The 15,097-nt window shown below is 62.6% G+C and overlaps 1 protein-coding gene across 1 annotated transcript; it reads left to right on the plus strand.

The window, feature by feature from the left end:
- The first annotated feature begins 896 nt into the window (after positions 1-896).
- On the plus strand, positions 897-14,897 carry ZXDC (ZXD family zinc finger C). Its single transcript, XM_045534738.1, has 6 exons — positions 897-1,770; positions 6,901-7,053; positions 7,153-7,231; positions 8,174-8,304; positions 10,872-11,042; positions 12,575-14,897. Exons 1-6 carry the CDS (start codon positions 897-899, stop codon positions 13,258-13,260), a joined length of 2,094 nt encoding a protein of 697 aa, XP_045390694.1. The 3' UTR covers positions 13,261-14,897.
- Positions 14,898-15,097: the final 200 nt, after the last annotated feature.

The raw sequence follows: 15,097 nt of genomic DNA on the forward strand, positions 1-15,097 counted from the left end.
GGTTGAGACAACCAGGTGTGCATTTTGGGGACAGCACAAAGCTTGGCCCTGGGAGACCAGATTGGGGACAGGAGGAGGGAGTGGCGAGGACGGAGCCATCTGTCCAAGATCCTGGGAGTGGGACAGGGGTCCGGAGACAGGTCATTGACTCTGCAGGTGCCACGTGGGCGGGAAGGGGAGGCCACGTCCGGGCAGCAATGAGCACGTCCCTGTAGTACAAAATGCCATTGCAACTACGGGTCCCACCAGGGGGGCCCCCCGGGGCGGTGTCCCGCCCGGCTCTGCCAGGCGACGCTGTGTGACCTCGGGCCAGGCGCTGCACCTCTCTGTGCCTTGGCGAGCGCGCACGCGCAGTCCGCTCATTGACGTAAAGCCCCTCAGCGAGTGCTGACCGGAAGTCGCCTGGTCGTAGTCCCCGCCCCTTTGCACTAACCGGATACGGAAATAGGACCCCGGAGTCGGACAAGCCTCGTTTGCCACGCCGGGAATCGGACCGCGGGGCGGGAGAGAGGACATGGCCCCGCCCCTCTGTGCCCCGCCCCGCCCCGTGACGTCACGCCGCCGCCGGCCCCCTCAGGCAGGCCTCACGCCCCGCCCCGTGACGTCACGCCCCCGCGACTCCACGCCGACGCCGGCCCCCACAGGCAGGCCTCACGCCACGCCTCGTGACGTCACGCCCCGCGACTGCACGCCGGCCCCCACAGGCAGGCCTCACGCCCCGTCGCGGCTGCTCCCGCGCACGCGCAGCTCGGCGCCGGGCGTCGACGTCATCCACGTCCCGTGGGGGGGGGGCGGCACGTACGGCGTCGCGTGCGCACGCGCGCACCGGGGCGGGGCGTGCTGGCTTGGACGCCGCAGCTCTCGACGTCGCCGCCGCCGCCGCCGCCGGGCCCGACATGGACCTCCCGACGCTGCTCGCCGCCCCGACCGCGCGCGCCGGCGCCGGCCAACATGGCGGGGGCCAACATGGCGGCGGCCCCGGGCGGCTCCGGCGCGGCCCGGGGCCTCCCGTCAGCCCGGACGCCGCGCGCCGCCGCCTGCTGGTGCTGAGGGGCCCGGAAGACGCGAGCCGGTCGCCCCCGCAAGACGGCGACGGCGACGGCGACGGCGGCGGCTCCATCGTGGTCCTGCTGGGAGTGGCGCTCGCCGCCGCCACCGCCGCCGCCACCGAGGAGCCCTCCGGGCCCGACGTGGAGCCGGGGCCTCGCGCCGTCCCCGCAGGCCGCCCCGAGCGGGGCCCCGCGGCCGCCGACAGCCGGGACCTGCTGCTGCGCCTCGACCGCGGCGTCCTCAGCTTGGCCGGGCCGCCCGCGAGTCCCGCCGGGGGAGGCCGCGGGGCCCCGGGCGTCCCCTCCGCGGCGACGGCGACGGCGACCGCGCCGGGCTACCGCTGCCCCGAGCCGCAGTGCGCGCTGGCCTTCGCCAAGAAGCACGAGCTCCGCGTGCACCTGCTGTCGCACGGCGCCGGCCCGGCGCGCCGGCCCTTCCGCTGCCCGCGCCCCGGCTGCGGCTGGGCCTTCGGCACGTCCTACAAGCTCAAGCGCCACCTGCAGTCGCACGACAAGCGGCGGCCCTTCGGCTGCCCCGTGAGCGGCTGCGGCAAGACCTTCACGACCGTCTACAACCTCAAGGCGCACCGGAAGGGCCACGAGCAGGAGAGCCTGTTCAAGTGCGAGGTGTGCGCCGAGCGCTTCCCCACGCACGCGCGGCTCAGCTCGCACCAGCGCAGCCACTTCGAGCCCGAGCGGCCCTACAAGTGCGACTTCCCCGGTACGCGCGGGGCACGGGCGGCCGGGGGACGGGCCTGCAGGGGGGACGGGATTGCAGGGGGGACGGGCCTGCACGGGGGACGGGCCTGCAGGGGGGACGGGCCTGAAAGAGGGGACGAGCCTGCAAGGGGGGACGGGCGGCGACGGGGACAGGCCTGCAAGGGGGGACGGGTCTGCAGGGGGGACGGGCCTGCAGGGGGGACGGGCCTGCAGGGGGGGACGGGTCTGCAGGGGGGACGGGCCTGAAAGAGGTGACGAGCCTGCAAGGGGGACGGGCCTGCAGGGGGGACGGGTCTGCAGGAGGGGACGGGCCTGCAGGGGGGACGGGATTGCAGGGGGGGACGGGCCTGCAGGGGGGACGGGCCTGAAAGAGGGGACGAGCCTGCAAGGGGGGACGGGCCTGCAAGGGGGGACGGGTCTGCAGGGGGGACGGGCCTGCAGGGGGGACGGGCCTGCAAGGGGGGACGGGCCTGCAAGGGGGGACGGGCCTGCAAGGGGGGACGGGTCTGCAGGGGGGACGGGCCTGCAGGGGGGACGGGCCTGCCAAGGGGGACGGGCCTGCAGGGGGATGGGCCTGCAGGGGGGACGGGCCTGCAAGGGGGATGGGCCTGCAGGGGGGACGGGCCTGCAGGGGGGACGGGTCTGCAGGGGGGACGGGCCTGCAGGGGGGACGGGTCTGCACGGGGGACGGGTCTGCAGGGGGGACGGGCCTGCAGGGGGGACGGGTCTGCCGGGGGGACGGGCCTGCAGGGGGGACGGGTCTGCCGGGGGACGGGATTGCAGGGGGGACGGGCCTGCACGGGGGACGGGATTGCAGGGGGGACGGGCCTGCACGGGGGACGGGCCTGCAGGGGGATGGGCCTGCAAGGGGGGACGGGCCTGCAGGGGGATGGGCCTGCAAGGGGGGACGGGCCTGCAGGGGGATGGGCCTGCAGGGGGGACGGGCCTGCACGGGGGACGGGCCTGCAGGGGGGACGGGTCTGCAGGGGGGACGGGTCTGCAGGGGGGACGGGCGGCGACGGGGACAGGCCTGCAGGGGGGACGGGCCTGCAGGGGGGGGACGGGATTGCAGGGGGGGACGGGCCTGCAGGGGGGACGGGCCTGCAAGGGGGACGGGTCTGCAAGGGGGTACGGGCCTGCAGGGGGACGGGCCTGAAAGAGGGGACGGGTCTGCGGGGGGGACGGGCCTGCGGGGGGGACGGGCCTGCACGGGGGACGGGCCTGCGGGGGGGGACGGGCCTGCGGGGGGGACGGGCCTGCGGGGGGGGACGGGTTTGCAGGGGGGACGGGCCTGCGGGGGGGACGGGCCTGCAGGGGGGGACGGGCCTGCAGGGGGGACGGGTCTGCAGGGGGGACGGGCCTGCAGGGGGGGACGGGTCTGCAGGGGGGACGGGCCTGCAGGGGGGGACGGGATTGCAGGGGGGGACGGGCCTGCAGGGGGGACGGGCCTGCAAGGGGGACGGGTCTGCAAGGGGGTACGGGCCTGCAGGGAGACGGGCCTGAAAGAGGGGACGGGTCTGCAGGGGGGACGGGCCTGCAGGGGGGACGGGTCTGCAGGGGGGACGGGTCTGCAAGGGGTACGAGCCTGCAGGGGGGACGGGTCTGCAGGGGGGACGGGCCTGCACGGGGGACGGGCCTGCAAGGGGGAACGGGCCTGCACGGGGGACGGGCCTGCAGGGGGGACGGGCCTGCCAGGGGGGACGGGCCTGCAGGGGGGACGGGTCTGCAGGGGGGGACGGGCCTGCACGGGGGACGGGTCTGCAGGGGGTACGGGTCTGCAGGGGGTACGGGCCTGCAGGGGGGGGACGGGTCTGCAGGGGGGACGGGCCTGCAGGGGGGACGGGCCTGCAGGGGGGACGGGCGGCGACGGGGACAGGCCTGCAAGGGGGGACGGGTCTGCAGGGGGGACGGGCCTGCAAGTGGGACGGGTCTGCAGGGGGGGACGGGTCTGCAGGGGGAACGGGTCTGCAAGGGAGACGGGCGGCGAGGGGGACAGGCCTGCAAGGGGGGACGGGAGGCGAGGGGGATGGGCCTGCAAGGGGGACGGGTCTGCCAGGGGGGACAGGCCTGCAAGGGGGGACGGGTCTGCAAGGGGGACGGGTGGCAAGGGGGACAGGCCTGCAAGGGGGGACGGGAGGTGAGGGGGACGGGCCTGCAAGGGGGATGGGCGGCGAGGGGGACAGGCCTGCAAGGGGGACGGGCGGCCGGGGGGGACGGGCCTGCAGGGGGGACAGGGCTGCCAGGGGACGGGCGGCGAGTGGGGGACAGGCCTGCAAGGGGGACGGGTCTGCAACGAGGACAGGCCTGCAGGGGGACGGGCGGCGAGGGGGACGGGTCCTGCAGGGGGGACAGGCCTGCAGGAGGACGGGCCTCCAGGGGGGACGGGCCTGCAGGGGGGACGGGCCTGCCAGGGGGACCCCCAAACTCACCCCCACGCGCCGCTGCTCCTGTGGGGTTCACCCCCTCTCCCCACCCCTGCCGTGGGCTGCCCGATCGCAGCCAGGCCCGGGGTTGCCAGCCCTCCCGGGTGTTTGTGTGTTCCTTCCTTCCAGGTGACTTGCTGGGACATCTCCACCCCCCCTTCCTGCGGGGACAGACACACACAGAGAATGACAGCTGGGGTTCTCGGTGGTGGAGGTGACAGCTGTCTCTGCAGATGCTTTTCGGTCAATGCACGTGGGGACGCGTCTTGGCCAGAGTCGCACTGAGTTCTGAGTCTGGGCGTTTCTTTTCCTCGGTCTCCCCGTTTGGAAGTTCTCGGTCATTGCGGTTTTTTTTTTTTTTTTGAGACAGAGCCTCGCTCTGTCCCCCGGGCTAGAGTGCCGTGGCGTCAGCCTCGCTCACAGCAGCCTCAGACTCCTGGGCTCAAGCGATCCTCCTGCCTCAGCCTCCCGAGTAGCTGGGACGACAGGCATGCGCCACCACGCCCGGCTCATTTTTTCTATATATATTTTTAGTTGTCCAGCTAATTTCTTTCTATTTTTAGTAGAGGCAGGGTCTCTCTCTTGCTCAGGCTGGTTTCGAACTCCTGACCTCATCGAGCGATCCTCCCGCCTCCGCCTCCCAGAGTGCTGGGATGACAGGCGTGAGCCACCGCGCCCGGTGTTCATTGCGTATTAACGCAGTACAGGCTCCATCCCGGAGGAACAAGGGTGACTGTGGCCAGATCCAAGACCCCTGAGACACTGAGGGCGTCATCGCAGGCGTACGGGGCGTCCCTGTTTTTGTGCCTTTTGTACCTTGATTTCCTTTGGACTTCGCAGTGTTGTGGAGTTGGAAAAACGATCCCTTTTTGAGGATTAGAAACGGTTTCCGCTTTACAGATGGAGAGACTGAGGCTGAGCAACGTGGGTAAAACCCCCTGCTGGTTCTCTCCAACCCTGCTGTCCCTGGGAATGTGAGACCCCAACACGGCGACCTCTTCGCCAGGGTGGGCAGGGTCGGGTGCTGTCAGAGGGACCGAGTGTCTCTAGAGGAGCCAGAGGAGATCCTTGGCTGGGAAGGGAATAGAATGGTAGGAGTTGGCGCAGGGCGGGTGGGGGGAGTGCCGGGGGTGACAGAGCCCGGATGGGCAGCGTGGGCTGTGGCCGGGGTCTTGGGTGGAGGACCTTCCACGACCCATGCGTTCAAACCGCATCTTGAGTGTGCACCTAGCGTGCCGCTGACGTGTGTTGGCATGTTAGGTTTGTATACTGCTCTGCTAATAACGTATGCGGTGTTAAAAATAAATTTTGGAAAGATGGAAAATATGCGGGGAAAATGTGGGGGTCACCTCCCACCCCCGCATCCCTCTTCATGGAGAACGTGGCTTTAGGCCGTGACTGGAAGCCTTTCTCAGTCGTACACGGCTTGTGGGAGTCCCGTGGTGGCTATAGACACACACAGCGTGACATTCCGTGTGTGACACTGGGAAGATCGGGGATGCCACGTGCTTCGAGGCATGAGGTCCCCCCGAGGGTTTAGTGCTGGTTGATGCGTAGGCTTCGTGCGAGAGGTGGCTGGAAGCAGGAGAGGAACTAGCGAGAATCCCCAAAAGATGACCCAGACAGGAGTGTCCCCAGGGCCTGAGCCAGGCTGCAGCAATGGCTCGGGGCCACCTCTAGGCACGAGATGGCAGAGGTGGAATCAGAAGGCGTGATGACTGATGAGGGGGGTAGTTCTCGCTACGGCGGAGAGAGTCCGTGTTCAGATTGATGTGACCAAGGATGTGAATACACCCAAGCCCAACAGAGCCAACCTGTGGGATGCGGGGACCAGATTGAGGCCAAAAAGGATGACTTTAGGGTCTTGGGGAATATCGGCATGTCCCAGTTAAGTAAGTGCTGCTGGGGAAGAGCAGGTGGCTGACACCTGTCGAGGTGCATGGTGACTCACAGGTGTGACGATATCTCGCGACAAAGACAGTTGTTAAACGTCCTGCAGCCTCGTATTTTCTCCCCCCAGTTTGAGCACCGGATGTTTTTGTCAGAGGAGTGTTGACGTGGAAATTCGGGGAATGGCCGAGGTGTAGGCTGCACTGGCTGGGCCTCAGCTGGGGCCCGAGGCTGCGAGTGGTGGCAAAGGCCACGTGGGTGAAAGTGACAAAGCAGGGAACCCCGAGGAAATGGGCAAAAGGAAAAGGAGGCAGGTGACGAGAGCTGGGGCTGTCAGGGAGAAGATTCCAGCGTCTCCGCCAAGGGTGAGGAATCCCGGCTGTCGGGGTGGTAGGTGACGCTTCCCAGCTCAGCCCTGCCGGACAGAGTGTCATTCCTTGGTGCTGAATTCCTCCTGTGGCGTTTCCTGGTTTCCCGGGAGCAGCAGTGACACCTGATTGCCTGGAAGGGACCCTGAGTGTGGCGCGCAGGTGGCTGTGATGGGGGGACGGTCTCTCGATCCGTCACTCCATCTCCAGGTGGTGTTGCCTGCGACAGGTGGCCCGCGCGTGGCCGTTAGCTGCCGTCAGCCACCCCGACGGCCGCTGTCACAAAGCCCGACATGAACGGTCATCGCTTTTCAGAGCTTGCTTCTGGGTCGTGTGTTGCCTCGGCTGCTTTAGCGGGGACAGTTGCCCCGGGGTTGGGACCGGCGTCAGCCGCGCTCGGCGACGTCCGTGCCGCCGCGAGCCGGCTCTGTGTGCGTTTCCTTCCCCCAGGCTGCGAGAAGACATTCATCACGGTGAGCGCCCTGTTTTCCCATAACCGAGCCCACTTCCGGGAGCAAGAGTTCTTCTCCTGCTCCTTTCCCGGCTGCAACAAGCAGTACGACAAGGCCTGCCGGCTGAAAATCCACCTGCGAAGCCACACAGGTAACGAGCTGGGGAGCCTCGCGGCGTCATTTGGAACCCAGGGCCTGGCGGTGTCGGATTTATAATCGCGCCGTGTAATTTTTTTTTTTTTTGAATAAGGTGAAAGACCGTTTATTTGCGACTCTGACAGTTGCGGCTGGACCTTCACCAGCATGTCCAAACTTCTCAGGCACAAAAGGTAATGCTCGCGTGCCGCTGCGTGTCATCGGCTTCGAAAACGAACCGTTTGTCGGCAGCAGAAACCGATAAAGTATCAGTAGTTTGTTTTTTTTAAGTTACTAAAAAGCTCAATGTAGGTAATTTGGAAAATTTAGAAAACCGTAATAAGAAAACTACTCAGAATCTGATCACCTAAAGACAGTTTTCCTATTTTTACTTTTTTAAAAACTTCATTGGCTTATTTTATCATACAGTTCTTTTTTTTTTTTTTTAAACTTATCATAGAATAAGTTTTTTCGACGACAGCTCTGAAGCTAATGTTCTTATTCTCTTGGTTTTACAGTGAGACTCAGTGAAGTTGGGTGGTTTGTCTAAGTTTGTACAGCTGGGGGCCGAGGGGTTTAGTATAAAAATGACGCTTAGGAAAAGATATCGTCTTTAAGAGTTGACCTAAAAGGGTCTTTTTTTTTTTTTTTTTTTTTTTTTTTTTTCAATTTTTTTCTTTTTTTTTTTTGAGACAGAGTCTCACTCTGTTGCCCAGGCTAGAGTGCCGTGGCGTCAGCCTCGTTCACAGCAACCTCAGACTCCTGGGCTCCAGCGATCCTCCTGCCTCAGCCTCCCGAGTAGCTGGGACTACAGGCATGCGCCACTGTGCCCGGCTAATTTTTCTATATATATTTTTAGCCGTCCAAGTCATTTCTTTCTATTTTTCGTAGAGACGGGGTCTCACTCTTGCTCAGGCTGGTCTCGAACTCCTGACCTTGGGTAATCCGCCCGCCTCGACCTCCCAGAGTGCTGGGATGACAGGCCTGAGCCACCGTGCCCGGGCTGATCATTTTCTTAAATGCAGAGAGTTTGTGATTTGGTACATTTTGCGGAGTTTTAAACAAAGAATCACGGCTGAGGCCGTGCGTGTGAGTTGCGTGAGTAATCACCGTGCCGCGGTTTTCCGTTCTGGCAGGAAGCATGACGATGACCGGAGGTTCACCTGCCCCGTTGAAGGCTGCGGGAAGTCGTTCACGAGAGCAGAACACCTGAAAGGCCACAGCATCACCCACCTGGGCACAAAGCCATTTGAGTGCCCCGTGGAAGGTAGGTCTTGAAACCTTGCTTTGAGCTGTAAACTTAGTACCACGCCAACATTTCCGTTGTCAGTTTCGCTGGTCTGAAGGTCAGTTTCAGTTGGTTAAAGGCAAAGCAAGTGTGAGTCGCAGTGTTGGGTTTGCTTGGCTTGTTGAGTGAGTCGTGCAGGACCAGGGTAGAAAGAGCACACGGGCTGGGCGCGGTGGCTCACGCCTGTCATCCCAGCACTCTGGGAGGCTGAGGCGGGAGGATCGCTCGAGGTCAGGAGTTCGAGACCAGCCTGAGCAAGAGCGAGACCCCGTCTCTACTAAAAATAGAAAGAAATTATATGGACAGCTAAAAATATATAGAAAAAATGAGCCGGGCGTGGTGGCGCATGCCTGTAGTCCCAGCTACTGGGGAGGCTGAGGCAGGAGGATTGCTTGAGCCCAGGAGTTTGAGGTTGCTGTGAGCGAGGCTGACGCCATGACGGTCTAGCCTGGGCAACAGAGCGAGACTCTGTCTCAAAAAAAACAAACAAAACAAAACATCAATATATGTCACTTACTATTATTATGATGGCTGTTAGATTAAAAAAAAAAAAGGTCCAGGACGGCACCCGGGGACCGCCACAGGTTCGAGAGGGAAGTGGGTGGCCCTGTGGGGCCAGCAGGAGCGTGGGGTGGCTCTGAGCCGAGAGGGGACGTGTGAACAGTGCCCAGGGGATCCCTGCAGGGGTTGTGGGTGGGTGCGGCTTGGCTGGGTGGCCTGGGCAGTGCCCTGCTCTGGTGCCCTGATGGGTCGCCCTGGCGGGAGACCGGGCATGGTTTGTGCTGACCCTTCTCCTTGGGGCGACTGAGGAAAAGAGGCAAGGCCCAGAGCTGGCTGTGGGGGAGGGAGCTTGGAGCAAGCCCAGGAGTTGAGGGGTCGGGGGAGAGAGGTGATGGCTTGGCGCCGGGGGTCTGCTGAGCGGGCTCTGTGTGCAGGAGGTGGTAGCGCGGCCCAGAGCCTGATGCAGGGACCCCACAACCCCCTCTTGGGTGGACTGAGAGCTCGTAATCCTTGGGGCCGGGTGACGGGTGTGCGGGGCCGGCCACACCATCTTCTCCACGTTGGTAGATGTTTGAAATATTTTATGAGAAAAAGCAAAACCAACGCCTGCCCGCCTTTCCCGTGGTAACAGGAGGACAAAGCCAGGATGGGGCGCGGGGCATCAGCAGGGGCGGGCCGAGGAGGGAACGGAGGACAGCGTGTAGGTGACCGGGGACGCGCGTGTGCCCGAGCCTCGGATGTGGCCGAGCCCTCCCGCCGAGTGCAGGTTGGCGTGGAGCGCTGCGGCCCCGGGCAGACCTCGAAGCATCCGGCCCTCCGTTGCGTCGCCCGGTTGGTCTCTAGCGAGCCTGACCTGGAAACGATTCGAAGCTTCATTTGAAAATGAGGAACATGGATCGAAACCGCATTCAGAGGCCCCCAGGGCCCTTCCTCACCCGGCCGAGTGTCACCGTTGCAGCCTCGAGGCCCCGGGCTCCAGCAGCTCCGTCCCCCTGTGCTGGGCTGTCGCAGCGTGTGGTGACGCTTGTTTCCTTGTGCCGGGCCCCGTGCGGTGGCCCGTAGGTGGCTGTCGCTCTGTCTGGCCCTCGTGGCGTCCCTGGGAGGCTGGTAAATAAGTTGCCCGAGCCCACGCAGCCGGTCGGCGGCGGAGCTGGAGCCGGAGTCCAGGCCGGGCCGTCCGCTCTGCCGCCCTGGGCGTCCCGGTGCCTCAGCCCGGTGGCTTCCGTGGCCGAGAACGCCCTCTGCTCCGCCGTGGGGTGGCCCCCAGCACACATCAGGGCCCAGTCCCCTCAAATGCCACCTGCCTTGTCAGACCTTTCTCTGTCTTCTCAGGAGCTGTGTTGTGTGCTGTGCTTCCAGAATGCTTGGTTGTCGTGCTCAGGCTGGTTTTTTTGTTTTTTGTTTGTTTTTGAGACAGAGTCTGGCTCTGTCACCCGGGCTAGAGTGCCGTGGCGTCAGCCTCGCTCACAGCAACCTCAGACTCCTGGGCTCAAGCGATCCTCCTGCCTCGGCCTCCCGAGTAGCTGGGACGACAGGCATGCGCCACCATGCCTGGCTAATTTCTTCCATATATATATTTTAGTTGTGCAGCTAATTTCTTTCTATTTTTAGTAGAGATGGGGTCTTGCTCTTGCTCAGGCTGGTCTCGAACTCCTGACCTCGAGCGATCCTCCCACCTCGGCCTCCCAGAGTGCTGGGATGACAGGCGGGAGCCACCGCGCCCGGCCTGAATATTCGAGTTGTTTGATGGATTTGACTTTGTCTTCCCCGCGGGGCCGCGCAGTGGGGGAAGGGACAGCACCAGCACTAGCTTGTCCCAGGTCGGGACTTCGGACCTCCTTGTGGTTCTCGCTCTTTACCTCTTGCCTTTTAAAGACGGTTTGCTTTTGACTTGACTTCCCCGTGATGCCGCTCCCAGGGATACGCGGTCTGTGTCCCTCGCCGGCGGCCGGCAGGTGACTCTGACCCGACACGCGGAAGTGTTGTCCGTTCCTGGCGCCTTGGTCGCCCTCCGCTGAACGCTGGTGGCCCTCTGTGTGTTGCAGGGTGCCGTGCCCGGTTCTCCGCCCGCAGCAGCCTCTACATCCACTCCAAGAAGCACGTGCAGGACGTGGCTGCCCCCAAGAGCCGCTGCCCGGTCTCCAGCTGCAGCCGCGTCTTCAGCTCCAAGCACAGCCTGAAGGCGCACGTGGTCAGACAGCACAGCCGGCACCAAGGTCTGCGCCTGTCACCTCCCCGCGGGGACCGTGGGTGCGCCTGCCGGTGTGCGCGCAGAAACGGGAGTAGAGCCGCCGTTCCTTCCACCCCTCTCGAGGGATCTAGGACAGACAGTGTGCCGTGCTTGCCAAGCCGGTGGCCTCCTTTGCACCCGCTCCTGCCACCGTCTTCCCCTGACCCTCGTCCCCCCTGGCCTGCGAGGTGCTTCCCTGGAAGGATGTTTGCTCTGCGCTGAGCCGGCCTTGCCCGGCACCTGTGCCCTCAGTCACCGTCTCCACAGGACCTGTGTCCCGAATGCCGAGCCAGTGCCTCTCTTCCCAGGTCTCGTTCCGTCTGAGCCCCCGAGCCTGTCTCCTGTGTCCCACTGGGACGGTGCTCCCGCTGCCCGGGACTCGGTTTCCTCCAGGAAGCCAGCCTGGAGGAGCGAGGGCTGGAGGAGAGACTGTGTTGATGTCCTTTTTTAACTTTTAAGTAATATGGCAGCCAAAGAAGTTATATTCTGTGGCCGGGCGCGGGGGCTCACACCTGTCATCCCAGCACTCCGGGAGGCCAAGGCGGGAGGATCGCTCGAGGTCAGGAGTTCGAGACCAGCCTGAGCAAGAGCGAGACCCCGTCTCTACTAAAAATAGAAAGAAATTATCTGGCCAACTAAAATATATATAGAAAAATGAGCCGGGCATGGTGGCGCATGCCTGTAGTCCCAGCTACTCGGGAGGCTGAGGCAGGAGGATCGCTGGAGCCCAGGAGTCTGAGGCTGCTGTGAGCGAGGCTGACGCCACGGCACTCTAGCCCGGGCGACAGAGCCAGACTCTGTCTCAAAAAAAAAAAATATTCTGAGTCTGATTTCTTTTCCTCTATAGAGTAGATTTCTTTCGTAGGCGAGCGTAAATGGCTGGGTGTTCACAGCTGGAAAGTGGGAGTTTGGGGTCAGCTCGCAGTTGGCGTGGGAGGAATAGAGCCAGCGAACTGCGAGAACCTCTTCCCCCGGGGCCGGCCGCTCCCAGGGTCGGGAAGCTGCAGTGAGTTCTTGGGAAAGAATCACGCTGGGGCCGTATTTGGCTCTTTTGCCCAAATTCATTGCACCCCCCCTTTTACTACCTGCTTGGTGCCTAAGGAGTCCTGCAATTTGGTGCCATTGCTGTGTTCTCGTCCACGAACCCGCAGCTTGAATATCCGTTGCCATTTTTTTTGAAGTGTGTTAATGTTCGTTCTTCTCCCAGGGGTGTTTCTGATTGTTTAAATTACTCAATTGAACAACAGTCAGCTGTTGAAAGAGCGTTATGGCCGAAAGCTTAGACCCGGGATGAAGAGGGCCCTGTGGGATTGTTTCCGTTAATCGTTCGGGGCTACACGCTTCCTTCTGTCCGTGTGTGTTGGTCCCTGGGGAGACCCGGTGACAGCCGGGCGTTGGTGTACGGGAAGGGGACAGTAGATGTCCCCGTTGGGAATTGCTTGGGAATGTCTTGAGCCCGAGCAGAATTTCTGGGTCTTCTGAGGTCGTAAAATAACCAGGTGTCCGTTCCTTTTGCAGATCTCTTACCTCAGCTGGAAGCTCCGAGCCCCCTCATGCCGGCCGGCGAGCTGAGCGGCCCGGGCCAGAGCGAGCTCGCCAACATCGACCTCGCCGCCCTGTTTTCCGACGGGCCTGCCGGCGGCGGGAGCCCCGCAGGCGGCTCAGACGAGGCTCTGAACTCGGGAATCTTGACTATCGACGTCACTTCCGTGAGCTCGTCTCTGGGAAGGAACGCTGCTGGCAGTGGCCCCCCGGGCCAGATGGACCCCCTGGTCCTGGTGGCCCACGGCGACCTTCCTCCGAGCCTGGACAGCCCCCTCGTTCTGGGGACGGCGGCCACCATCCTGCAGCAGGTCGGCGTCAGCGTGGAGGACGCGGCCGTGGGCGCGGGGGCGTTGGGCTGTCTGGTGGCTCTGCCCGTGAAGAACCTGGCCCCAGAGCCACCGCCCGCGACCTCCGGCGACAACTCGGCGGCACACAGCACCGCGCCAGCCTCTGCGGGCAGCCCCCGGGGGAGTGGCAGCGTCCCGGCCCTGCTGGCTGCGGTCAAGGTGGAGCCGGACTCGCCCCCTGGCCCCGGGGCGGCTGGGCGGCAGGAGGGAGACCAAGGGCTGCCCCCGGCCCTGTCGCCCGGCCCCGCGGAGACGCACGGCGATCGGGACGCAGAGCTGAGAGCGGGCACCGGCGGCCTCTACCTGGTATGAAGCCCTCGCTCGGTTCCGCGGCCACCACGTCGCTCTCTTCTCTGACACTCAGCTCCGAGGAGGTTCTGGATCGTTCCTTTCTGTGCAGACACTTCTCAGGGGTTTGCAGGCGGCCGCAGCCCTGGACTGCAGAGTCTGAATCGACCTTGATGAGCTCCTGCGACCTTGAGCAAAATCACCTAACCCGAGCCTTAAATTCTCGTTTATTTCTAAAATAAGGGGATTTGGCTAGATGACCTCTGAGGTCCTTTCCGAGTTCTGTGATTCCGTGGTCACGCGTGTCTTTCCTTGCAAAAAAAAATCGAGGTGTGTCCTAACGTTGAGCTGTTTCGGCTTTGCGCTTTTCAGCTAAGGACGAGTCCTGGAAGACGAGGAACCGTGACGGAAACTACCTTTAAAGGTTTAATGGAAACTTTAAAACCATGCCAAAATATTTTTTTAAAAATCACAGTTAACAAGGGAAAAAAAAAAAAAAAAGGAAGTGGTGTGTGATCCTGCGTTCTTGGAGGATTATGAGAGTACTTCTCCAATTCTGAGGCTGGACAATTAATATACTTTAATTGTATTTATATCAATTAATACATTTAATGTAATTTAATTCCCAGTAATTTAATTAAATTTTCTTGGGGTGGGGAGAGTGTGACTTTTCCTCAGTCTCAGATGGGAACGATCGAGGAGGTTTTTTTTTTTTTTTTTTTTTTCCTTGTTCGCAGAGGTTAAATTGCTGGTGACGTTGCTATCGTTCAGAATGTTAAATCTCATTTTACCACGACTTTCGAAAAATGTTAAGTGTTTTCAATGAGGACAGATTGCGAGGGGACGTAGGAACGGATTTACCAGGGGCCAGCTCTTGTCTTCTCCTTCAGTCTGCAAGAAGGACGGTCTCCGTCCGTCCGGTTCTGGTGTCCCGCTGGTGGCATTTGCTCGGGCTGCCACAGCCGCCACTGCCAGGGCAGGACGGGGCAGGGGACAGCGGTGGCCGCAGGGCAGAGCCGAGCGGGCAGGCAGTCCCTGGCGTGGGGACTTGGTGCCCCGAGATGTCACCAGAGCCCGAGCTACGGGGGCAGGCGGAGCAGCCAGCAAGACCCGGATCCTAACGCTTTGTTCATTCTCTCACTAGCTGTGTGACGTGGGGTCCCCTGGCTTCTCTGAGTACAAATGGTGTGTGGTGAAGGGGTCACAGGTATGCCACTGGCTGTCGAGGGCCGATCTTCCTCTCTCCGTAGCGATAAGCATTAAGATGTCTTTCCTTTAAAACGTTCACAAACTGGTGACAGTTTTAAGTCCCATCCGAATCCCGTTTGTGTGGCTTTCCCCGGCCGTTTCCTGAGCTCAGGAAACTCCCGAGCTCGGTAACGTCGCTAGTCCCCGTCTTGGCGTTTCAGACTTCGGGTGCGGTGGCCCCGTAAGGCGGGACGGACGTGCCCCAGGCCCGCGGCGCGGTGGGCGGCACAGTGAAAATGTCAGGGAGGTGGCCCTGAGTCCCCAAGGCCGGGCAGGCAGGCCGGGTGTCTGTCTCAGAGAGCAGAGAAGTGCGTATGCCATTTTATAACCGTCTCTGTGTAAGATATTTTAACATGTTTTAGACTTTGGAGAAATAAACTTGGCTTCTCTGGATAATAAAAATCCTGTCTGTCGTCCCAGCTCTTGAGTGTGTTCCGCTGTCCCCGTCACCGGGCGTGGCGTCCGGCTCTCCGCGTGCCTTTGCCGGCGGCTCCGAGGTGGTTACTAGGAGAGCTCCGCTAGGTCCGGGGAGCCGGCTCGCGGCCCGTCTGTAGGTCCCTTGCTCCCCTTCCCGCACGGTCTCCACCGAGTGACTGACACCCCTTTTTTTGGT

Source organism: Lemur catta, chromosome 21 (assembly GCF_020740605.2).
Source record: "Lemur catta isolate mLemCat1 chromosome 21, mLemCat1.pri, whole genome shotgun sequence".
In the NCBI taxonomy this organism is placed as follows: domain Eukaryota; kingdom Metazoa; phylum Chordata; class Mammalia; order Primates; family Lemuridae; genus Lemur; species Lemur catta.

Coding starts and splice junctions, on each gene's coding strand:
- ZXDC (XM_045534738.1), top strand. CDS start 897: ATGGACCTCCCGACGCTGCTCGCCGCCCCGACCGCGCGCGCCGGCGCC. Junction 1,771..6,900: donor CTACAAGTGCGACTTCCCCG/GTACGCGCGGGG, acceptor TCCTTCCCCCAG/GCTGCGAGAAGACATTCATC. Junction 7,054..7,152: donor CCACCTGCGAAGCCACACAG/GTAACGAGCTGG, acceptor TTTTTGAATAAG/GTGAAAGACCGTTTATTTGC.